The sequence below is a fragment of the Colletotrichum acutatum genome (genome assembly GCF_030867785.1).
Source record: "Colletotrichum acutatum strain CBS 112980 chromosome Unknown BDZ83scaffold_81, whole genome shotgun sequence".
In the NCBI taxonomy this organism is placed as follows: domain Eukaryota; kingdom Fungi; phylum Ascomycota; class Sordariomycetes; order Glomerellales; family Glomerellaceae; genus Colletotrichum; species Colletotrichum acutatum.
Window position 1 is genome coordinate 91,580 of NW_026849075.1, and position 21,809 is coordinate 113,388.

The following is a 21,809-nucleotide window of genomic DNA, read 5'->3' on the forward strand; positions in this document are numbered from 1 at the left end:
GTTGATCCAATCTAGTAGCATGTAATCATGAACCCTTCAGGGTGATTGTGAAGTTGTTACGATTCATGCCCGGGTTGAGCTCCTTCTTAGTAAACGAGGGCAACGGTTTGCTTGGAGTATTTGCCCTCTTCCAGAATGAGTACACCAGCTTGTTGGTGGCCTTTCCCTCAAGTTGGACGTATCCCAAGGCCGTCATGATCTCAACCAACCGATCCTGAGAGAAATAGCGTGAATTATCAACACAGCTCCGAGGAAGGACCAAGAATAGTGAGGGAAACAGGGCGCGAGTTGTATCCGATAGATCGTCTTCGGGCTGGCGGAGAAATGAAAGCGTGCGGAGAAGCATCTCACCACGGAGTGAGTGGTCAGGAACGTAGTTGACCACCAAGCTGAGTGAGATGATGTCAAACCGATCCGAGTCGTCCATTGGCAGAGGTCGCTCCATGAAGTCCTGCTGAAGGATGCCCGCCCGTTGGCTGTTGAGGTCGATGAGAGTCATATCGAAGAAGCCGCTCTTGGAGCAAGCGTTATCAGTACTGAGAGCGCCCACCTCGAGCATTCGCAATCGGCGATGCGCCCCGCCCTCGCGCTTCCCCTCACTTTGAGTGTCCTTGGACTTCGATGACTGCAAGTTGGCTGATCGCAGCCAGTCCAGTAGGACTTTCGAGCTGTCTCCGCCGCGATCTACTCGTTGGCCTTGGAGACTGGCTCGTTGGTACTCCTCGAGCCCGCCGAGGGCAGAAATTTCGGCTGCAACCGCTGCTGCCTCTCTCTCATCATTTCGAGCCAATGCTTGCTGACGTTTCTTCTGCAAGGTGTGATGAGTGTTGATAAGCGTTCTGGTCTCCTTGCGAGATATCGACTTTGCTTTTTTGGTAGTGGGAGGGCGGCCTCTGGACAACAGCTTGTTGGGGGGCTTGGTTCTTCCCATGGTTCTGACGACCGTTTTGGAAGGAGGAGAGCGAACAAGATGAGGAATAGCAAGGCTTTGAGTTGCACTTCTGGGTCGCGTACTTTGAGTGAGCTTTGGATATACTCAGTGAGATCAATATCAAAGTCGGCTTTGCAGGTGCTTGGGTTTTTTTCCTTCCCCTGCTCGTAGAGTGTAAGTCAAGCATTGCATAAGCGGTTTGTTTCCATTTGGCAAGCGCCGGGTTAGGTAGGTTGAGCGCAGTTCCAGTCCAGCAACGGCGAAATGATTTTCCTCATCACCTCCCCCCGCTTCCGCCCTCCAGCTAAGATAAGATAACGAATCGAAATGCACAGACCAGTTCAACCCTAAGCCCACAGAAGAGAAAAAAAACATTTGACTGTCGGAATCTCTTCTTTTTGCATTCGACCTCGACACCGACGACAACCCAGCTAACCCGCCCAACCAGCCAACATCCCCATCAGTCACAATGGCCCCCAAGGACTCGAAGAAAGGTACTTGAAACAACCTTCCGGCAGCAGCAGGAATTGAACACCTGCGAGCGCAACATTCCAAACCACCATACACACAAACGCACACAATGGCGACTCGACAAAATCTCTTGTTTCGTCGACAGCGACGGGTAGAACGGTGACGGAACGGGGGATACATCAACAATCTCTACGCCGGAACCTCTCTCCCGGAGCATCATGCTACAGCAGATTTTGCGAGTTCTTTTGAAAATAAAGAGCGATTGCTGATGCGACATCTCTACTTTAGGCGGTGCCTCCAAGGCGCCTAAGGGCTCCAAGCAGGCCAACAACGCTGCCAAGGCTGCCCTGAAGGGTGTAAGTACAAACAAACACTCCTCTGCCCCGCGACTTTCCAAGACGACAAAGATTCTCGGAGTCGAGGGAGGGAGAACGGGCACTGTCTGCCAGACCAAGCAGAAAGCTGACAGTATCTTACCTAGGCCCACGGTCACTACAAGAACAAGGTCCGCTACACCACCTCGTTCCACCGCCCCAAGACCCTCGTCGTCTCGCGCGCTCCCAAGTACCCCCGCAAGTCGATCCCCCACGAGCCCCGCCTCGATGAGCACAAGATCATCGTCCACCCCCTCAACACCGAGTCCGCCATGAAGAAGATCGAGGAGAACAACACCCTCGTCTTCATCGTCGACGTCAAGTCCAACAAGGCCCAGATCAAGCAGGCCCTCAAGAAGCTCTACGACATCGACACCGTCAAGATCAACACCCTGATCCGCCCCGACGGCTCCAAGAAGGCCTACGCCCGCCTCACCCCCGACGTCGATGCACTTGACATCGCCGCCACCAAGCTGGCTCTCGTTTAAAGCGGATACTCACTTTCCGCGAGGGACTGAAATGGGAATGGGAAATGAAAAAGTAAAAAGCGATTCGGGTTCATCGACTGTAAAAGGCATTGGCAAGGGCGTCTCAAGGTTGTTGATACAGTTTCCCAAGGAGTGGCATCTCCTCGAGGGCACCAATCGATTCTCCCGGTACTCAGGCTGGGGTACCATGACCGTGTTCAGTCTCAAAAAATGCACATGAATGCGGAATTCGCTTCCTCCCGTGACCATTCTCGTATCTCGGACGCAAAGGTGCAACCGTGAAGTAGTGATAAAACATCAGATGTTGTTCTGACATGATGGGACTGCCATTCTTTCTCGTAACATAGTTATACATATGCGTGTACATGAGCAACTTCCATCCGAAGTTCCCCTACGCCCCTTCCTAATCCGGTCTACCGTATCCCCTACGAGTATGTCGTTATGGAGTGTTCCGTTGCCTGTTTCCTGTTTGTTTTTCCAGCGTGCCTGATCCGACGGTTGTCTCTGAACCCCTTTAACCGGAGCGCATGTTGTTGAGGTGCTTCATTGTCAGGAAGTTGACGTCAAGGAATCTGTCAACGCAGTTGGCCAGGCATCCCTCCTCGCCCTTGTCCAGCTTCGAGCCACGGATCGAGCCGCTGACGCACTTCTTCCAGCAGATCTCGGTGAGGGCGTGGGTTTCTGTTCCGGGATTTGAATTAGCTACCAGTTCCCTTCTCTTCTGCGCCATCAGATTGGACCGCGCGCATGTGCTAATGCCTCCCATAGGCTCCCATCACCTTCAATCTGACGTGGCCCCCTATAATAGGATTTCATGGAGAAAGAAGTATACTTACGTGACTGAATCTGGGATCTCTGCTGCTCGTTGGCAAGGAATTGGCGGAGCTCAAGCTTGTCCTTGTCGTTGAGCTTGTCGAGGTCCGAGTTCTCGAGCGCTGATCTTGAGGAGTCCATTGTTGCGTGTTTGTGAATTTGCCAAGTAATCGACAATGCGTTGTTCGTTAGGGATTGCGAGTGCGGGATGGAGGTGCTTATGTCGGTTGCGATGATAGTATGGTAGAGATCAAAAGGCTGGAAGTATTTGCCGTTCAGTGCGTGCTTCTGGCATCCAGCTTTTTTTTTTTTTTGGTCTCCACTATAACTTAGGCATCTCCTATTGGCTGAGTCTGTGCGTTACTACGGAATTATCTGACCTTAAGGGACGGTCATCATCGAGGTACTCCTCAAGATTACAGAGTAGTGCAAAGCACGAACTTCTCAGTTTTGTAATGACGACTTAGGTTGAATAAGCCTTACTGAGTTGTAGAACTAGTAAGTATCAGGTTTACATGAGACACATCTTGAAAAGCATCGAAGCCAATTCGTATTCTCTTGTATCTACCAAGACTAAGACTAAAGTCGACTACCGACGTAACAGTACTATTATCCAATCCATTGCTTGTTTTGTTGCTTGCACAAGCCATCACAGTTATGCTTCAAGCCATACTAGTATGACGGCACGGAAGGAATCCAAGTCGTAACTTTGACGACAGCGCCCTCATGTGATCTTCAGATGTACTTGTACTTGCGAGCCAAGGTCATGCTCACAACGCTGAAGAGAATCAAGCTTCCAAGGATGACAAAGAACGGAACAAGAGAAGTGTCCGCAAAGGGGACCGGGACATTCATGCCGAACAGTCCACAAACAAGGTTGAGCGGAACGAGAATCGACGCCAGGAACGTGATCTTGCTGAGTACCAAGTTCGTGTGTGTACCCTGAGAGATGCTGTTGATGGAAAGCTGAGCCAAGTAGTTACTGTGGGAGCGAGATAGGATCTTTTCAAAGTGGCCGAGGTTGGTGACCATGGTGACGACGTGATCCTGTATATCGCCGAGATAAAGTCCAATGTCCATACGAGGTGTAACCTTGTAGTTCTCGTTGCAACGTTTGGTAAAGCCTCGCAGGACATCAGCTTTGCCTCCAAGAAGGCGCATGAGAGCCATGGTGTTCTTGCGCACTCGGCCAATGGACCGCAGGAACTGGTTTGAATCGTCCTCGCGGGCTACGAAGACGCCGTCCTCAATAGCGTCAGCCTCCAACTCAATGTCGCGGATGACTGGAGCAAAGCAATCCACAATATCGTCACTACTCAACAGGTTAGCACTGATAATTGCCTTCGACTGTGTCCACTTACATCAGAGCATAGCAAATCCAGTCGCTGCTTAGCGCAACGTAGTCCCTAAGCAGGGCAATACGCTTGCGCACGTGAGAGGCGTGGGCATTGGGCTCGAAGCTGAAGCTCAGAGTACCCTCGCGGAAGACGACGACGTAGAGGTTGTACGGCTCATACTCCAAGCCGTCGTCTTCTTGAACCGGGGTAAAAGATCGAAAGCTTGCAAAGTAGTACGAAGGAAACAGCTCAATTTTTTCCCGCGCTTCTTGCGTCGTAATATCCTCAATTGTCAAAGGATGAATTCCGAATGCTTTGCAGATGGCGGTAACCTCCTCCTTGGTAGGGCTGTTGACATTCAACCACCAAACTCCATCGGACTCATCAGCGGGGAGCGTGAAAAGGCCCCGAAGATCCTCGCCGGGAAGAACCAAGTCCCCAAGTTCTGCTGCGTGGATCGTAGATTCCCAAGCCGAAGAAAAGAAGCTGAACCGATTGGGGTCCAGGGGCTGCTGGGTAGCTGCAGGCTTATTCTTAGCATCTTCGGCAGCATGCTCCTTCTCCGAGATCTCTTGCTCATCAGAGGTGTCAGATGGCATGTTGACAATATCTCCATCAACGGTGCTGAGTTGCAATTGAGGCTGACCCTCAGACGTCTGTGTCTGTCGTAGGTCCGGGAAGGCTCGGAGAGAATCGCGGCGACTAGCCGTTCGCGAGGCCTGGTCAGACTGGACAAAATTCTCCAAATAGTCGAAGTCGATGTATAGCTGATCCTTACGCCGGGGATCTTGAAGAGGAAAACAGACATCTTCTTCTGCTGACTGGTTGGTAGCCAAGCTGGCGCCATCATCCACGGTGTAAGGCCGACTGCGGTGGCTACGACGGCTGCTGATTGAGCCAGCGCGATGCAGATTCTCCTCACTGCCCTTCCTCTCGGCCTTGGACTCGGAGAAGGACATACCGCGCTCGCGACGGCGCGCCTCAGCAAAGGCTTTCACCGAGTTGGGTGGAGAGATGGATCTCTGGTCAGTGACCGTCTCAACGGTTGGTCGACGAACCCGTCGCGCATGCGGCGAAACGTCACCTCCCTCGTCATCGACAATTGCCTCTTCAAAGTCCCGAACCCTAATACTGGGCGATCGCTCTCCGGAGACCGAGTCGGGTCCAAGCAGGCGCGCTCCATAGAGCGTGTCGAAAGTGCCTCTTCGCGGCCGCTCTGGGTGAGGGCTGGTGGCAACCTGGTGGCGGTGGTCGTCGAGCTCAGGGATCGGCGTCTTGAAGCCGCCCTCAGAGATGTTCTCCTCGTGATCAGACATGTTGAGCTTTGGTGCTGGAAACTGATGATATTGCTTGGTCACAGCCAACGAAAGTATTAACCCGCCTGTATGGGTAGCCCGTTTGATGGAATGGGTTGTAAGTCTCAAACTCGTTCCTCTTCGAAGGCCTCCGCAACTCTTGAATCAGGCGGCGATACCCATAACTGATGCGTGTTCAATGTAGACCGTAGCCGAATCGCACTCCGCGCGGCCGGCGCGGTGTGCGCTGAAAGAGTAGCGAGCTTCCAGGGTGGCTATGGTCGTGCCAGTCCCTAGAAGATGCGTACACGCTGAGGAGACAGCGTTAACGCGCAAGAATGCTGAAGATGTAGTGTGATGTTTCCAATTATTTCTGTTTCGATATTGAAACCCGATTACGGAGGTTTCTTGTGCACTCCGCTGTAGACCCAGAAACCAGGACCTCGGAGTGAACAGGTGGGTGAGGTAGCGTCAGCTGCGAGTGAAGCCAACTTGGTGGTTTGGAGTGTCGGGTAGAATATCAAGTGGGCCTTTCGACCTGGGAAACTCGAAAGTCGAATGTGATTCTACTGTTTATCGCAGTAGTTCGGAAGATACAACAGTATGTAAGGTCGACGAGGTGGATGTTTGTTGTTACGAGCGGTGTTGAGGGAATCGGATAACGATCGAGGAACAATGGTCGTCGGTGAGGTGGTGCGAATGGTGACCCAAGGATGCGGGACTTTGTCTTCGTCGTCCGGAAACAGTATGCGATTGTTTTGGTAGGTCGCTAGATCAACCACCAGAACAAGATCAGACTAATCTGATGAAGAACGCTGCTCTGACTGCTGCACAATCAAATGAGCAAAAGGTTGGTTTGCACAGAAAAAAAGGGAGTTGGGACGACAAGTTTTTCGGTTGTCCTGAGCGTGTTGAGGGTTTTTTTTTTTTAAATTTTTGGTGGTGAATGGAACCGAAAGATGACGGGGACGGCCAGAAGGTGATCAAATGCAAGGGAAGATTTCCCGGTTCTGAGTGAAAATCCGACTTTGGAGCCAGTGAGTCGCTAAGGTAGGTGGCGGCACAGGCCAGCCGAGAGAGACTTTTTTCTCAGGTTCCAGGCCAGGATGTTTGGGTGTGTCATGCCATGGTGTGGAGCCGCGACAGCACCGTGTGACCCCACACAGTCCGCTAGCCTGTTTAGCCCGTTCCCCATCGTTCGCCTTGTGGTTGGGCTGCACCCAATAGCAGCTGCTGAAGCAGGAACATGGTGCCGAAGTGAGCTCGAAAACCAGACCTGAGGACCAGAGTCCGTGCTTGACTTGCTTCGGAAACGGCATACCTGTTCCCTACCTAACCTTACCTTACCTAAGGTGCCTTAGTTGGAGACCTTTGCTCCTGCCACCATAATACCAGATCATCAATTGCTGATCACCTCGAAATCGCACACAGAACCAAGTATTCGGATACACATTCACGGTCCGACAATCTGCACCTGCGACTCGGCAGAGGGGCTATTCACCACACCGATCCATCCTCCAGCGCGTTCCCCATCATCAACCGGCCAACGACCAAAAAGGACAACTCTGTTGGACAGTTTCGCGGGTGCTTTTACAATGGCCGATCAAATCCTCGACCAGGTTCGCGATATCGCGGAGGGCCAGATCGTACGTCATCCGGTGGAAATTTGCCTCCCCCTTGGCTTCTTTGACGCATGTCCAACTCCCAGACGCTAACAATGTGTTCCCTATAGGACTTTGAGGGCCAGAAACTAGCAGATCTCCTTGCGACTCTACTTCTCTCGGCATCTGGAGTAAGTTCCGACAAACGCTCGATCTCGAACATGATAGCACACGATACTGACTTGCCCTTCCCTGCAGGTTCTTGCTTTCATCATCGGGTATATTCTCCAGGACATCAAGCTCGCAGTCTACGTTGGCTTGGGCGGAACCGTACTCACATTTCTCTTGGTCGTGCCTCCTTGGCCCTTTTTCAAGCAACACCCAGTCAAGTGGCTAGAACCTGGATCCGCCTCCGGGTCCGCGACACGGAACGTGGCTACAATAGAAAAGTCGGGATAGCCGGGACAAAAGACGTCAACTGTTCATCAAGTCATTGTGATGTATGTTCCTGCATCTGTAGCTGTGCCCACCCTTTAGGGCCTCTCTAGCTAGCTGTTTTCGCCAGCTGGACGCAGTCCTCGCTCGTCAGGAGAGTATCTCTTATTGTACCCATATTCTGCGTAGCCATGACACCATAATGCTGCGTGTCCATCGACGGAGATCCTCGCACCATTCAATAGCCTTGCGCCATCTCAGCGACCATACTTCTGAAACTCCCAGTCGCGGTTGTCCAGTGGGCAGACTTGTCGGGCCTTGAGCCAACGTGAGATACAGTGGAAGTGGAAGGCATGCTACACATAGGTTAGCGAGAGTAGGCAAATGGAGCAAAGAAAACATACGTTGCAGATACCCCAGGCCACAGTGCACTCTTCACTCGTTGCAGAGGCCTGGTTTGCCTGGCATTCGATGCCTGTACATCATTAGCATGCGTAAGGGCGAAATATCGGGTTTGCGTCTCAGCGTCCGACTCACAGAGGTCCATGATGTGGTTTCTGCAGATAGCGCAGTTATCGACGACAATGTCCCATGCCCACAGTGCAACGGCATTCCACTAAAGGCACTTGTCAGCATGGGTCAAGCTATCCAATTCCTCATCTACTCACCTTCTTGACTTCGAAGCGCTTCTTTGCGTCTACTGCCTTGCTCTCGCCGTCGGCGGCCTTCTTGGCGACGGCAGTGCCGGGCGCATCCGTCATATCGACATCGGCCATTGTGGAATATGGATCGAGCTGCGGTTCAGGCTACGGTTGAGGCGGTAAGTTTGAATTCTGCGCGACTGAGCAATACCGGTCAAGTTCAGGATGGTAGATTGAAAGTCGAAGGGGAAGCAGCGGTTCGGTAGTATGGAAGGCTTGCGGACAAGACGTGAGAAGCGTACCTTTTCTGTGTCGTTGTAGGTGGTCAGCTAAGTCCGATCAAATGAGGTCAAAAGGGTTGCAAGCGGGTAGGCTAGGCTATGCCAAGCCTTCCGGGTTGCGGGTGATTATCTCACAAAGATGGCTCAAAGCAACTCCTCAAGTTTGTAGGAGAAGAGAAAGGAGCTTTGGAGGGTTATCACGGTATTTGTCGTGTCTCGTTTGCAGGCCGGGTTTCCGTGATTTGGTGATGTATGCGAATGGCGGGCAGGAAAGGCTGCCAGCGGGAGTGGCCCCGGTCCGTAAGGCGCCTCATTCCACGCCTGCCTTGGCGGGGTTCATGAGGCGTAGAATGACCTACCTCCCCTACAGTGCGGGAAATCGGTCGTTGCCTGCCTCTCAGGACCGGGACTTCGGTGCCTGTCACAGTAACGTGCCCTGTAAGGTAGGCCTGCCCGCCCTGCCTGAGAGTGGCAAGCCCATAGCAAACAGTGAACAGGCGAGTGTTTTACCTAAGCTTGCTACGACACGAAGACACTCTTCAAGTTACGAAAATGCGCACTGGGCCGAGCAACAAGTCAGCACAAAACCTCATGGATTGGGACAACTTTTGGAAGCCCTTTCCATGGCAGCAAGTATAATGAATTCATAATCTTCAATAGAGAGTCTTGCAGCGATTTCGTTCATCTGACACAACAGTGGTATGGGAGGCGGATTTGGAAGACGGCGCAGATTCAGTGACAGTCACATTAGGTAGGAACTGCAGCATTTGCCTCTGACTTAACAATCGCACTCAGGCACTGAAACTAGGTATCTTACAAACGTGAGTGGCCTGACTTGAGAAGATTGCGGTTGCTTCATGATACCAATCAAGCAAGTCTTTGATCCCTCCCCTGCTTCCTACTTTGGGGCTTTCCTGAGGAGTCGGAGTGACGCATTTCTTCCGAAAGTCCAGGGCCGTGACTCGTATCAGCAACCCGTAGCCAATTTCGACAACGAAAACAAGGATGGTGAGGTAATGCGAGCCGTCTGGAGCTGAAGACAGGAGTAAGGCTGGAAGCGCACGTGAAGGGGTCAACACGAAGATCCACCTCTCCCTTATCGGAGGTTCCTGAGCCACGCGTAACTACCTTAGGTACTGTAGCCTGTAAGAGGCAACTTGATAAGGGGAGAACGAAGGGGAATGGTATCCGTACCCACTTGGATGGCATCCTTGATGGGATGGGATGGGATGGGATTGACAGTGACACTGAGGGGACGGGATGATGTACCTGCCACCGCCCGCGCTAGGTACCTTACCTTACGCTCGCTACCTGCGTACGGATACCTACCTTAGGTAGGTCTGGCACGTTAGGTACCCGTCGCGCTTTGTTAGTATGGCGAGATACCTCTGGGCATGGGACAGGAGGAGGCAGAGTCGGGCAGGTTCCTCAGCGAACAAGCCCAATCTAGGCAGGTTTGGCAAGGCACACACACACACACACACACACACACACACTCACTCACCCAACATCTCCACTCAGCTCAAGGTCTCCTAGCACCGGGGTTACTTAAGCCCCTCTCCCCTCTTTCGCCGCATGCTGTGGCTTTGCTCCTCCCCCGACACTTGCCATCGTCACCTTACTCGACTCTTCAGCCCGTCACTCATTTGTACGGCAACATGAGCAGAGAATATACACGCGCTTTTCCTGCATCAGACACTGGCTTCTACTCTTCGCTTTCACTTTCACCCAATCCGCTTCCTCAAACAGATCATCCTCCTGGCGCTTGAACGTAGCACAAAACAGTACCGTCGGAAGAAGGAAAACCCAGCATATCTAATCTTGCTACAGCCAGCGTATCCAAGCCTTGCGACCGACAGATACCTGCCTCTCGCCACCATCGTATCATTACCTTCTCAATCAACGCATTCTTTACCTTCCAGCGACCATTGTCTAGGACTTCTCCCTCTTTGTCGACCCTGACTGCCGCCGGTTTCCACCCTACGGTCGCTGCGACACAACTTACTACCCCATTCCTACGACTCAGAATGCAAGAAACAACAAATCAAGCAAAGCCAACACCCACTCGTCGCCGACAGAATCGGGGCGGTGGCGGCAAGGCTGCTGGACAGAAGATGTACGCATCAGAGACCGACGTAGCCAATGTCTCAACCTTGGCGTTCGAACAAGCCGGTCATCCTCATACGCCCCAGAAGTCATACTCTGGCTCACCTGAGCCGCAGTCCGGCAACGGCAACCAGCCTGGCTCCAAACAGCGCTCGCGAAACAAACCTAGGGCTAGGAATCCCAATACCGTAGCTTCACCCGACGTCACCCGCCAAAATCGCCGCTCGACCCCTCAGAGCATCCCGGTGAACAAGTCGGCAGCGGCCGCTTTCGCTGGCGCAACTTTCCATGCTTCGCCTGCCCCGTCAGCCCTGCCTATGCCTAGCTTCTACTCAAAGTCCATTCCCGAATCTCCAGGACCCAGGCCGGAAGCTCAACAGCAGCCGTCACCTCCGGCAACCGAACGACAACGTCCCACACCTCAACATCCTGCGACCGCACCTAGGGCTCGCGAGTCGCCTCTTGACGCCATTTTCAGAGCCGATAGAGCTGAAAAGGAACAGGCGCGGCGTTCAAGTTCTCTCAACTCATCCCTTCAAACAGACGGTTCTGGGTCAACCGCTGCCCCTTCGCCGAGAGAGGCCAACCACGGCTCATTCGTTGCGAAACCTTACAATACTCACCCTGGGCATCGTATGCCCCTCCAGAGATCATCTAGTGGAATCTCGGCCCAGGAGCTCGACGGCTTTTCGGGAAAGCCCCTTGGCCCTGCCTTCTCCACCCCGTACCAGGAGCGAATCCGCGCTGCCCGTGCCACTCCCAACCAGTCCCCGAATGGCACGAGACCCACGCAGGTCTCGCCTGCTGAGGACCGCTCTGAGGCTCTGAAGAAGTATCTCTTTGGGGGCAAAGGTCTGGCTTCGGCTGCCCAGCCACCGGCTTCGGCTCCGCCAGCTCAATACGTCCATAACGGCTTCATGGGAAATAATCCGGCCCCTCAGGGCGACCAATCTGCCGATCTCCGCGCCATGGAGGACAACCTGCGCCGCATTCTGAAGCTCGAGTCGCCTATGTCATCTACACAATCTGGGGAACGTCCTCTGTACTCTTAGGCGGCCATTGGCTGTCAATTGCAAACAACAACAACAAGGTTCATTACACTTGGTACTTGGGGCGTCACTTGGCTGATTGGCTTTGTGCCGTCGTTCCTCTTTGGAAGACGCAGGGTTACTGGAATTCATCTGGCATGGAAATGGGTGTCTGCGCTGCTTCTATTTGATATGATTTGTTACTTTGCCTTGCTGGGTGTCTTGGGGTTGCGGGAAAGCGGGAAAGCGGCAGGAGCTCGCAGTTGCTTTACGTGCCTACCTGAGATTCTACTTGATACCCGAAAGCGATGTTGATGTTTTCTTTTCAGTTAAGGACCAATTCATATTCCGTTTCCATCTATCATGTCCGATTATGCTTGTATCCAGTCGAATTGAAAGACCATTGAGATGTATACTTATTGGCGTTCGTGGTCCAGCTTTGGTCTAATCCTTTTCACCCTCGCCGTACTTGGACGGTCGATCAAATAGGGCGTTGTCAAAATATTCGGGGGAAAGGCTCTCTGCAGACATTATGTCAGTGATGTTTCTGTCCTTGGTGAGGTACCGTGGCTATGCTGCTTGACTAAGTAGGCTACCCTATAGCCCTTACACATCACTTTATCTAGACATTTTCAATCTTGGTTGCTGTTATGTTGGAGTTCACTGCGAACTTCCAAACCAGCACCTGCGAAGCAACATTCCCCCCTGTCCAATATCCAACGTCACCCGACCCCTTTCTTGTGATGAACTCTCTCAGCTTCGCCAACTTTGAGAGAATAAGAGTAAGTTGATGTCGGATATCAGAGATCGTCCGTAGACCAAGTCAGATGACGGGATATAGACGCAGCACAGCTTGAGGACTCTGAACTAGATACTCAAAGGAGCAGCGAGAGGCTTTTTGCAGCCCCTAAGGGCGAGGCTGCGGCCGCCACAGCTGTTAACTTTCTGGTCAATTCAATGATTCTCGTGTCGCACCATGCTCGTTCATTAACCAGGAGCCGTGCCCCAAAATACCAAGTGTATCATCTCTTCTTGAAGAGGACATAACGCCAGGCATAACGTAACATGGGGGCAGCAGTGTGCTCTCGTCAAGAAACAGGCTCACGCTGCCGACTTTTAGTTGAATGCTCATTATCGGCGAACGCCTTGATTGCTCACGACTAAGTCCGCCTTCCTCGGGGAGGCATTTGTCAACTGTATGTTCCAAAATCAATCGCTGCCTTTCCGTCCTCCAGCGATGGCGGTGCATTGGAGACTCCAATGTAGATATGAGCTTCACTCCAGTAGCATCCGTTTGCCTATGAGGTTCGGAGAGGGTGTCTTGCGGGACGCATCTAATGGAGCTTCTCAATTCAAGTTCAATATGAGAGACAGCCTGACGGACGTCCCCTGACCGCTAGCTATTAGATGCCCATGCTGGTGCTGAACGATTACCCGAAGACAATATTGTTATCTTCGCACACAGATACACGCCCATACCATACTGGATAATCCAACCGCTGCATGGTATCTACAAATACATATGACCCAGCTTCATTCTATACTTGTTCGGGCTAGCCTACTCATCCGGTGCCGAGACAGTGAAAAGACCTTTTAAGTCGTCTCCAATATGCAGGTCTTGTGTTTGAGGGTCTAAGTAAAAGTCTTTCAGGTCCCGAGAAACATCTCCGAGGTCTCTGTTGGTGGCGGCCTCACCCGCAATAAATGTATGAGGGTCGGTATGGTGGCTCTGTTCAGCCTGGCGTGATGCCGAGAGAAGTGACAAAACAAGAAAGTTTCCACGTTACAGTAAGAGCCTTCAAATTTGATCTGTTTAAGAGCTGAATTGACATAAATCTTCGTTCATTCCGCCAGTGTGGCATGCGAGGGAATGGACCCATAACGTTTCCATCAATATTTCCCACCCGCTTGTTCTCGGCTTCAGCCTGAATCTGAGTTGTCAACGTGCCTGAGATAGTCTCACGTTGAATCAAATTACCCACGAGATCAAGGCATAAGAAATATCGAAGTACAGACGAGAATATTCTGTACCTCGACTTTTGAGTTCGATCACGGGTAAAACACAATCAACGGTGTTATCAAATCGGGGCAACTTGACACCTGTTAAACGTCCATGAAACGCCGAGACACTTGTTGCCCGAAGTGCTCAATGCAACTTTTATAATCAGCCGGAGTTCAAAGTATCGTTCGTCTAAGGCTGTCTCTAAGTAAGATCGTTTTGTTTTCGGAGCCATTGAAAGCTACAAATGGAGTCTCGTGACCACTTTATTGCGACGTGGAGTTTCGCAAAGATTGTCAGCCAGCCTTAAATTCGTATCAAACTTCTTTGTGACACTTACAAATTGTGATGTAGCTTACAGTCAACGTTGTGGATGAACTAAAACATCACGATAGAACCGAAGGGGTTCACAAATAGTTGAAGAAATGTGGTAGATCATGTAACCAACCAAGAAAATTACATACTCTGCAATCCAATAGAATCTCTAAACATTTACAGGAGACTTGGCTAGTGATTCAAAAACACCATGGCTGAAGTGCAACAAATCGTCCAACGCGAGTCTGATGCCTACACCGGGTAGCATGCCTTCACGTTTGGCAGCGCTAGCCCTCCCAACAGAGATAGATACTGGGAACTGACCATATAGTCAATCACTAAATCGACCCAGATCGCAAACACCAGGGATCAACTTGTAAATCCGCGGCACTGGATGTAATAAGCCCGCTCGAATTCGATATCGCTGTAACGCTAATAGTACAAGTGCCGGTCGAGCATAGATATGTAAGTAGATAAACATGCATCAAAAGGAATCATTGCACACGAGAGCACGTGACTTCGCGAGTTGACGAACGGAAAGTTGGGCCTTGGTTACACGTCAGCCGTGTAATTGACGTCGTTAAATGCTCACCATCATCACCACAAGTTGGCCCTGTTGCCGACGAATCACTGCACTCAATATCTTACAAAGATCCAAGTCCAGGAATATCGCAAAGGTTCGCCGGGAATTGCAGCCGTTACTTCAAGCCAGCAATTGCAGCTAAAGGCAGCAAACGCCATCGCGACCAAACATGAGTTCGCACAATGATCGGGCGCCATCCCAGTCGCCCAGCGCAGATGACGATCCAGACCTTGCATTAGCCATTGCGCTTTCTTTGCAGCAAGAGGAACTCGCTAACGACGACAAAGCTAAGCTTGCGTCATCCGCAACGAAGCTCCCGACGTCGGCGGCCACTAACACAGGCCCATTGGGGCTGTTGGCCCTCGACCGCAAGAAGATGGAAGAGGAACGAATAGCAAGACTGAAGAAGCGTTCAGCTACCGAGGCTGGTATCGATACCCAATATTCACAGAGATCAAAGTTGCAACGCCCTGAAGCCTCCGAGAGCCACAAGGTGTTTGGTACCGCAAAGTCCAAGGCAGCAACACCAGCAATATCAGCAACACCAGTCGCAGATGCTTTGGAATTACCATTTCCGAAAGGAGCATTCAAGCGCACTTGGGCATACGGCTGCCCCAGAAACGGGGAAGATATCAAGATTGAGGAAGTCCTTCAAAGGGACAAACTGCAGCTGGCCGTGCTCTCATCCTTCCAATGGGACGAGGAATGGCTTCTCTCGAAGGTCAATGCCCGAAACACCAAAATGCTTCTAGTCGCCTACGCAAACAACGATGCCGAGGTATGTTGGAATGCTATCTTATATTTCTGGGTCGAGTGCTGAGCTTACGATTCATGTTCTAGAAAGCCAACATCCGCTCCAACATTCCGGCCGGTAGTCTCATCAAATTCTGCTTTCCGCCAATGCACGGCGGGTACATGCATTCCAAGTTGCAGATCTTGAAGTATGAAGGGTAAGTTGAATCTTCATTGTTTGAGCTACCAATGGCTATCTAACACCAACTTGCAGTTACCTCCGTATTGTAATACCTTCCGGCAATCTGGTTCCTTACGATTGGGGAGAGACGGGCCAGCTGGAAAACGTTTGGGCTTCCAACTTGAGTTTTTCCTAATGGTCTGGCTGACTCTTTCTAGATGGTCTTTTTGATCGACTTGCCCCGGCTCAATGGGCCACTTATCAAGACATCATTCGGCACCGAGCTCCGACGATTCCTGAAAGCGCTTGGCCTCGACGAGAAATTGGTGAAGAGTCTGGACAATTACGACTTCTCCGAGACAAGCCGTTATGGTTTCATCCACTCCATGTCAGTAGTAGTAGCCAACAGGGCAGCCCGATATAAGATGATAGTCTGACTGACGGCTGACATCGACCCATAGCTCTGGCAGCCATACGAAGGAAGCTTGGCAACACATAGGCCAGTCTACCCGTTCCGCTCGGGACGCGATGACTTCATGTTCGTGGCAAGTCAAAATTGTGCTGACTTAGACTTTCAATTAGGCTACTGCGGCTTAGGGAGCAGTGTCCGAAGCTTGGGTTTAGCAACCGAGAATGCCGTTGACATTGACTATGTGGTACGTAGGTGGTCTGCGCGGTCTTTTGGCTGAGCAAGTTGCCCAGCTCTTGGCGAGCGGTGACCAGGGGTGTTGCTAACAAATTTGTCATCCCAGGCATCTTCACTGGGATCGCTGAACCATGGGTTCTTAACGACGATATACTATGCCTGTCAAGGTGCGTGTGGTTGCAATCAAGCCTGCTGAGGTTTGACAGGGTGAAAAGATCAGCATACTAACGCCCCGTTGCTGGCACTCCTTGCAGGCGACTCAGGCATGAAAGAATACGAAGCCAGGCAGTCCAAAACGACCAAGAGCAAGGCTGCAAAAACAGGCTTGGGGGGTTCCAGACCGGTCGACATTGACAAGGAGCCGCTCCAATTGCAGCATCATTTCCGCATCTATTTCCCTACCGAAAAGACCGTTTCTAGTAGCCGGGGCGGTAGATCTGTAAGTTGTGTGCCGGCCGGGATCGCCGTGTTACCGGTCGATCCTGCTGCCCAAGTCCCCATGTATTTTCCCCGTATGCTCATTTTACGTGATCTAGTCTGCCGGCACCATTTGCATGCAAGAGAAATGGTGGAATTCTTCAACATTTCCGCGAGAATTGATGCGAGATTGCCAAAGCGCCAGAGGTGGCCTGTTGCTACATAGCAAAGCCATATTCGTCCGTGAGCGGGCGCACGACGGCGCAGTCTGGGCATACGTGGGGAGTGCAAACTTGTCGGAGAGCGCATGGTAAGTCAAACAGGAACCCTCGCGATTGGCCTGCGGGCTACCCTTAGTGGTAAGGGCTGTGTGACGAAGAGTGAAGGGGCAGTCTAGCGTTGTGTACTGTCTCGTCTTGGTGAGGGACATACGGCACAGAAGGGGCAAAGCCTACTGTCTGAGAGCAGCGTGAAGAAACGACGTGGGTCGATCATAAGGCTGACCTAGATTGAACTCTTAGGGGCCGATTAGTGAAGGACCGGGAGTCGGGAACGGCCAAGCTCACTTGTCGCAACTGGGAGTGCGGCGTGTTAGTCGCGGTTAAGGACAGCTCGGCAGGTACTGGGGACCAAGACGCACAGGCACAGTCGCGTCCGCGGGCAAAGGCGCAAACTGGGACGCTGGAGGGGCATGCCGAGAGCGAGGAGACATTGGGGGGCAAGGAGGGAATGACGGCGGCAGCGGCAGAGAGCATGGGGAAGCGGCGGCATCAGCAGCTCGATCAGGACGGATCGGTGGGCCTCGATGGAGTGTTTGGAGCGACGATGCCCATTCCAATGAGGGTGCCGGCGAGGCGCTACACGTCAGATGAATCGGCAGCCAGCCGGCCATGGTTTTTTGTGAAGGCCGACTGAGAAGAGAGCAAGCAGGGGGTGGGGGTGTGATTCAGCTGAGACACCATCCTGAAGGATGACCAGTGGCAGCTAGCAAATCCAGCAACAGCAGCAGCACCAGTAAGCATGCAGCATGGAGAGCGAGGTAGAGGGAGAGAAAGAGAAAGAGAGAGAGAGAGAGGGACAGAGACAGAGAGACAGCATGGAGCTAAGCGTGTGCAGACTGCAGAGCACGGACGTGGATCTTCATGGATGGCATGGCGTCGTCTCAACCTGGAGCAAGCCCCGGGTCGGCCGGGCTAATTAGCCCTCCGATGGCGGTACCAATCCTGCCGTACCTAGCTTGCTAGCCAGCTTGATCTGTCTAGCGTTCCGTAACAGTGCACATATGAAGAACTAGTCTGCTCTGAGATAGCGAATGGAAAGGTACGGTATGGAGTACCTTTCCCAAGTCCCTGCGTTCCTAAGCAATCCTGCAATTGGATGGGCAAGGGGTTTATGGTCAGGAAGTTGTGGGAATGCCTTCGTACGTTTCCTTCTCCATGGCGCCTAGTAGCGGCCGTTATCGGGTTGCAGATAGTGAGCGAGAAGAACAAGACGCTACGGATACTTACGTTAGAGCCCATTTCATCATGTGTGTATGGAATCCGAATGAGGCGAAGGGACTGCTGCACGATGCGCAGTTGACGGACTGCTAGACGCACATTGGAGTATTCCACGATACCGAAGGACAGGTTGGCCCACATGCCGGACAAACCCGGTGGGCTGGGTATGGATAGGCAGACCTTGTCGATGTTGCAGTTCAGCAATATAATTAAATACAAATCGATGATGGAGATATCCAGAGGGCCCCCAGGGACCCAGAGGATATGGGAGGGGCTTGTTGTCAGTCAGGGGTCAGGTCTATGGAAACAATAAGCAGTCGATGTGTGTAAGGGGCGGGATCGATTGGAAAGTGGCCGGTTGACCAGGGGTGAATCTATCGAAGGCAACGGTGAGGTGTGTTGCAAACATGTGTATCCGTACGGACAATGAAGTACGAGATACTGGTTGTAGGGGAGGTAACGTTCGTCGGCGATTGGATGATGCTTGGCTTTGATGGGCATTGGTAAATGGATCGGGGTCAGAGAGAGAGTGAAAAAAAAAGAGAGATATGAGGATAACGAAGAAAGCGAAAGAGAAAGTGGCACCCGAAAAGCCCGGCGGTGTTTGATGGTTCGTGATGCGTGAAGTGGGCGGCGAATGAGGGACGGGGATGAGAGCATGGAGTTGGACTTACCGTCCGTACCAGTAGCCGCACCGAAGCATATGAATGAACACTACTAGTCTATGGCTGTGCGGCTATTATGACTATCCGTAGATGGCACGGCGAGTTATACAGAATGCCAGCGAGTGATGATGATTGGTGATTTTTTGTTGTTTATTTTTGTCTTGTCTACTCTGTACGTTTCGTGTCATCTGGAAATTTGTTTCCCGACCCCCTCGAAACTGTGTCGAGCAGGAGGAAAGCATTGCGAGAACCGACGTCTTGGCAACGAGTTTTGCGTGCCGTGATGGTCTGCTTTGCTGGCTTGGCACGTCGAGATGAAGGCAAAGCTGGAAGCGAAGTTGGTGTTGAAGTTGATCAAATTTTGCTGCCAAGACTCTAATCCAAGCGTGGCACGCGCGCGGTATTGCAATGCCGGTCGGTACACAGGCACACAGGCAAGATGAGGTCTCACCATTATTCACCCCCGAATGTGGATGAGACATGCATAGCAAACGAGTCCAAGTCCCACGGTCCCCCAAGTCCCCAATCCAGGACCCAAGACTCCAGAATCCAAGGTGAAAGGTGAGAAGGGAGGGTTGGGATGCGGTGTAGTGCGGATATACTACAACGTACAAGCCCGCTTTGGAAGCTTGGCACAGTCGGGGTCCTTGTCAAGTTGGGCCGCTAGTGCGAACTCCAGATTGTGAGATCGCAGCTCTTCTGGTGCCAAACACTGGTTTCCCTTTTCTTTTTCGGATTGTGGTGTGAATGGATGGGGGTTGGCGTGCTGCGTGGGGAGCAAAGTGGTGCGTGGGCGGGACCTTGGACATGCGTGGGTGTCGTGTGGGCGTAGTGTAAATCATTCCTTCATCGGACAACACTCCCACCCCCTTCACTCTCAGTCTCTCTCGCTCTCTCTCTCTTTCTCGTTCTCTCTCGGTACGAATACCTACCAGCTACCTACCTAGTCAGCTAGTGTACCTACTACGTACTGCGTATGCATACATTATACAGAGAGTGGAATGTACGTGGACAGTCAGTGTTCATTATTAGTCTCTATGCATCATATAGAAGCGTATCTCTGTAGGGCATCTCTCTCTTTCTCTCTTGTCACTGGCTGGCTGTTCGCACAGTATGTGGAGGAAAACTCCATCTCCTCTCCATCTACTCCCCTGCCTCTCATATACCTACCCCTCGTCTGGCAGTCTACTCACTAGCTCACATGCTTCTTCTTAATTCCTTTCTTCTGCCATCCCTAGAGCCCAGAAAGGGAAGGGAGAGAAGAGGAAAGGGTCAATATGCATGGAGGGTCCTTATTGGCAGTGACAGGGCCACAGCACTGACATAACATGGCCTGTCCAATTTCTCTTCTTCTGTCGTTTTCTTTTTGTTCCACATCCAGCCTACGGAGTTATTACTTCCCACTCTTTTGACCATGTCGTCCACAAGCCTCGTGAGCCACATGTGTCGCTGACATCGCTCTGCGTGTGAAGCACCAGATCGTTGCCGCCTTTGGACTCGTTTCCTTTCCTTAGCTTGGGGCTATGGTATGGAGCCCCCGTCCAAACGTTTTGGCGGATATTTCTGCTCGGGGAGATGGTGGAGCAGCGATCAACTTTTCTGCCGGAACCACGACATGGGCATGATTGGTTCAAAGATGGGATAACTCGGTTGGGTACGAAGTACAGATGCTGAAGGAAAGAGATGGTGGGTAGAGTTGGGTTGAGTTGCCTCCCGGAATCCCAGCCTCCTACTACCTACCACTGTAGGTACAGTCACCAGAAAGAGGGGGGATGTGCAACTGCAAGCAGATGAACGGCCGAGATGGAGGAGAAGGGAGGAGAGAGAGAAGGGGGTCCGGCGCCGGGATGCGGACTTGTCACGGCCGCACGCACCGGCACCATCCACCACCCCCTTGCTGTTGGTCCTTGCCATTTGGTGTAGGTTTGGCCTGTCTGATGTGTCTGAACTTCTAGAGTCACAAGTGTCGTCCCTTTTAGTTCCCTTCCGTAACTAGCAATGCTATTATCCGGCGCGCGGTTATGTATGCTAAGAAGTGTCATCTAGTTGCAGTGGGACAACGTACGTGATGGAGTCGCATCACTGCAACCACCTCACGCTACCCGACTGCTCGCTAGCCGGCCAAGGGCTTCCTGAAAGTTAAACATTGTGACATGGTGCCGCTACCTAACCCACTCATACCGGATGGGCCGAGTTTTTTTCTTGGGGGGGGGGGGGGGGTTCTCGGGGGACCTTTGCCTGTCTGCCCGGACAGATATTATGTGAACCAACGAGATTGAGCCAAGGGGAAGTAAGGTATGGAGACAAACAGTCTGACTACTACTAGTAAGAGAGGTACATACCAATGTCAAGACTCGAGAATCAAGAGTTGGACTAAGAGGAGGAGGAGGCGATGATGGCAGAGATGAGATCCAAACCAATTCATCGGACAGGGTCTAGGGCACCGGGGACCAAACGTTTCAACTCTGCTGTGAAGAAAAATGAAAGGCGCTATACCATAAAGGGGGAAGGGAGGGAAGCCAAGCAAGTTGCAGGCAAGCCGCAAATTGGAATAGAAGCAAAAAATAGACATTTTAGTCTATTTTGCCGCGGGTGGGAAGAGCATGGGAATTTCTCTGATCTGATCTACGGATCCCTTGGACTCTGGAGACTGGAGACTGGACTCTACGCAAGGAACAAGGGCAAGTCCGCAAGGCAGGCCTCAGTCCTGGCACCAGACAAAGAGGCGGAGACGGGCACTTTTGTCGTTGATCTAATTACCTGCACCCCGCCAACTACTACACGGCAATTTCTGTGCTACAGCGGCCCTGGCGAAGACCATGGGGAAACATCTCACTCAACGGGCGTACAGGGACAGGGGCAGCATGGCGGAGACATACGTAGAATGATGAAGTATGTACTGAGTATCCGTGGGTATTCCTTTCGTAGGAAGAAAAAGTACAGAGTACTTTTGCCTCTTTCGAGTACCTAC

At 52.0% G+C, this 21,809-nt stretch overlaps 8 protein-coding genes across 8 annotated transcripts; 4 read left to right on the top strand and 4 right to left on the bottom strand.

The window, feature by feature from the left end:
• Positions 1 to 25: 25 nt before the first annotated feature.
• BDZ83DRAFT_583210 (nucleolus protein) lies at positions 26 to 931 on the bottom strand (the record flags this gene model as incomplete). The annotated part of the gene is made up of 1 exon (XM_060505632.1): positions 26 to 931. One exon carries the CDS (start codon positions 929 to 931, stop codon positions 26 to 28), a length of 906 nt encoding a protein of 301 aa, XP_060362374.1.
• Positions 932 to 1,056: 125 nt separating this feature from the next.
• Positions 1,057 to 2,528, top strand: BDZ83DRAFT_430282 (ribosomal protein L23/L15e core domain-containing protein). The gene is made up of 4 exons (XM_060503044.1): positions 1,057 to 1,159; positions 1,380 to 1,425; positions 1,691 to 1,758; positions 1,884 to 2,528. Exons 2-4 carry the CDS (start codon positions 1,401 to 1,403, stop codon positions 2,262 to 2,264), a joined length of 474 nt encoding a protein of 157 aa, XP_060362375.1. The 5' UTR covers positions 1,057 to 1,159; positions 1,380 to 1,400; the 3' UTR covers positions 2,265 to 2,528.
• A 250-nt stretch (positions 2,529 to 2,778) lies between these two features.
• BDZ83DRAFT_583329 (Tim10/DDP family zinc finger protein) lies at positions 2,779 to 3,218 on the bottom strand (the record flags this gene model as incomplete). Its single annotated transcript, XM_060505646.1, has 2 exons — positions 2,779 to 2,945; positions 3,101 to 3,218. The coding sequence occupies 2 exons, from the start codon at positions 3,216 to 3,218 to the stop codon at positions 2,779 to 2,781; spliced, it is 285 nt and encodes a 94-aa protein (XP_060362376.1).
• Positions 3,219 to 3,812: 594 nt separating this feature from the next.
• BDZ83DRAFT_583207 (cora-like Mg2+ transporter) lies at positions 3,813 to 5,730 on the bottom strand (the record flags this gene model as incomplete). The annotated part of the gene is made up of 2 exons (XM_060505631.1): positions 3,813 to 4,389; positions 4,439 to 5,730. 2 exons carry the CDS (start codon positions 5,728 to 5,730, stop codon positions 3,813 to 3,815), a joined length of 1,869 nt encoding a protein of 622 aa, XP_060362377.1.
• A 1,574-nt stretch (positions 5,731 to 7,304) lies between these two features.
• BDZ83DRAFT_721469 (microsomal signal peptidase 12 kDa subunit) lies at positions 7,305 to 7,769 on the top strand (the record flags this gene model as incomplete). The annotated part of the gene is made up of 3 exons (XM_060512386.1): positions 7,305 to 7,355; positions 7,442 to 7,501; positions 7,569 to 7,769. The coding sequence occupies 3 exons, from the start codon at positions 7,305 to 7,307 to the stop codon at positions 7,767 to 7,769; spliced, it is 312 nt and encodes a 103-aa protein (XP_060362378.1).
• A 233-nt stretch (positions 7,770 to 8,002) lies between these two features.
• On the bottom strand, positions 8,003 to 8,521 carry BDZ83DRAFT_583211 (E3 ubiquitin-protein ligase RBX1; the record flags this gene model as incomplete). The annotated part of the gene is made up of 4 exons (XM_060505633.1): positions 8,003 to 8,101; positions 8,150 to 8,220; positions 8,283 to 8,361; positions 8,414 to 8,521. 4 exons carry the CDS (start codon positions 8,519 to 8,521, stop codon positions 8,003 to 8,005), a joined length of 357 nt encoding a protein of 118 aa, XP_060362379.1.
• Positions 8,522 to 9,017: 496 nt separating this feature from the next.
• BDZ83DRAFT_654029 (uncharacterized protein) lies at positions 9,018 to 11,825 on the top strand (the record flags this gene model as incomplete). Its single annotated transcript, XM_060510687.1, has 5 exons — positions 9,018 to 9,300; positions 9,365 to 9,418; positions 9,616 to 9,680; positions 9,956 to 10,001; positions 10,498 to 11,825. The coding sequence occupies 5 exons, from the start codon at positions 9,018 to 9,020 to the stop codon at positions 11,823 to 11,825; spliced, it is 1,776 nt and encodes a 591-aa protein (XP_060362380.1).
• Positions 11,826 to 14,728: 2,903 nt separating this feature from the next.
• BDZ83DRAFT_430791 (ubiquitin interaction domain-containing protein) lies at positions 14,729 to 17,748 on the top strand. Its single transcript, XM_060503046.1, has 11 exons — positions 14,729 to 14,792; positions 14,986 to 15,476; positions 15,539 to 15,648; positions 15,705 to 15,777; positions 15,830 to 15,999; positions 16,073 to 16,110; positions 16,194 to 16,267; positions 16,364 to 16,424; positions 16,512 to 16,696; positions 16,794 to 16,984; positions 17,196 to 17,748. Exons 2-11 carry the CDS (start codon positions 15,075 to 15,077, stop codon positions 17,587 to 17,589), a joined length of 1,698 nt encoding a protein of 565 aa, XP_060362381.1. The 5' UTR covers positions 14,729 to 14,792; positions 14,986 to 15,074; the 3' UTR covers positions 17,590 to 17,748.
• The last annotated feature ends 4,061 nt before the right edge of the window (positions 17,749 to 21,809 follow it).

Bases quoted from the DNA above. Each gene is read 5' to 3' on its own strand.
- BDZ83DRAFT_430791 (XM_060503046.1), top strand. From the start codon at position 15,075: ATGGAAGAGGAACGAATAGCAAGACTGAAGAAGCGTTCAGCTACCGAG. The intron at 16,268-16,363 runs GTACGTAGGTGG...TTGTCATCCCAG, and splicing joins CCGTTGACATTGACTATGTG to GCATCTTCACTGGGATCGCT. The intron at 16,697-16,793 runs GTAAGTTGTGTG...TACGTGATCTAG, and splicing joins GTAGCCGGGGCGGTAGATCT to TCTGCCGGCACCATTTGCAT.
- BDZ83DRAFT_430282 (XM_060503044.1), top strand. From the start codon at position 1,401: ATGGCCCCCAAGGACTCGAAGAAAG. The intron at 1,426-1,690 runs GTACTTGAAACA...TCTCTACTTTAG, and splicing joins CCCCAAGGACTCGAAGAAAG to GCGGTGCCTCCAAGGCGCCT. The intron at 1,759-1,883 runs GTAAGTACAAAC...TATCTTACCTAG, and splicing joins CCAAGGCTGCCCTGAAGGGT to GCCCACGGTCACTACAAGAA.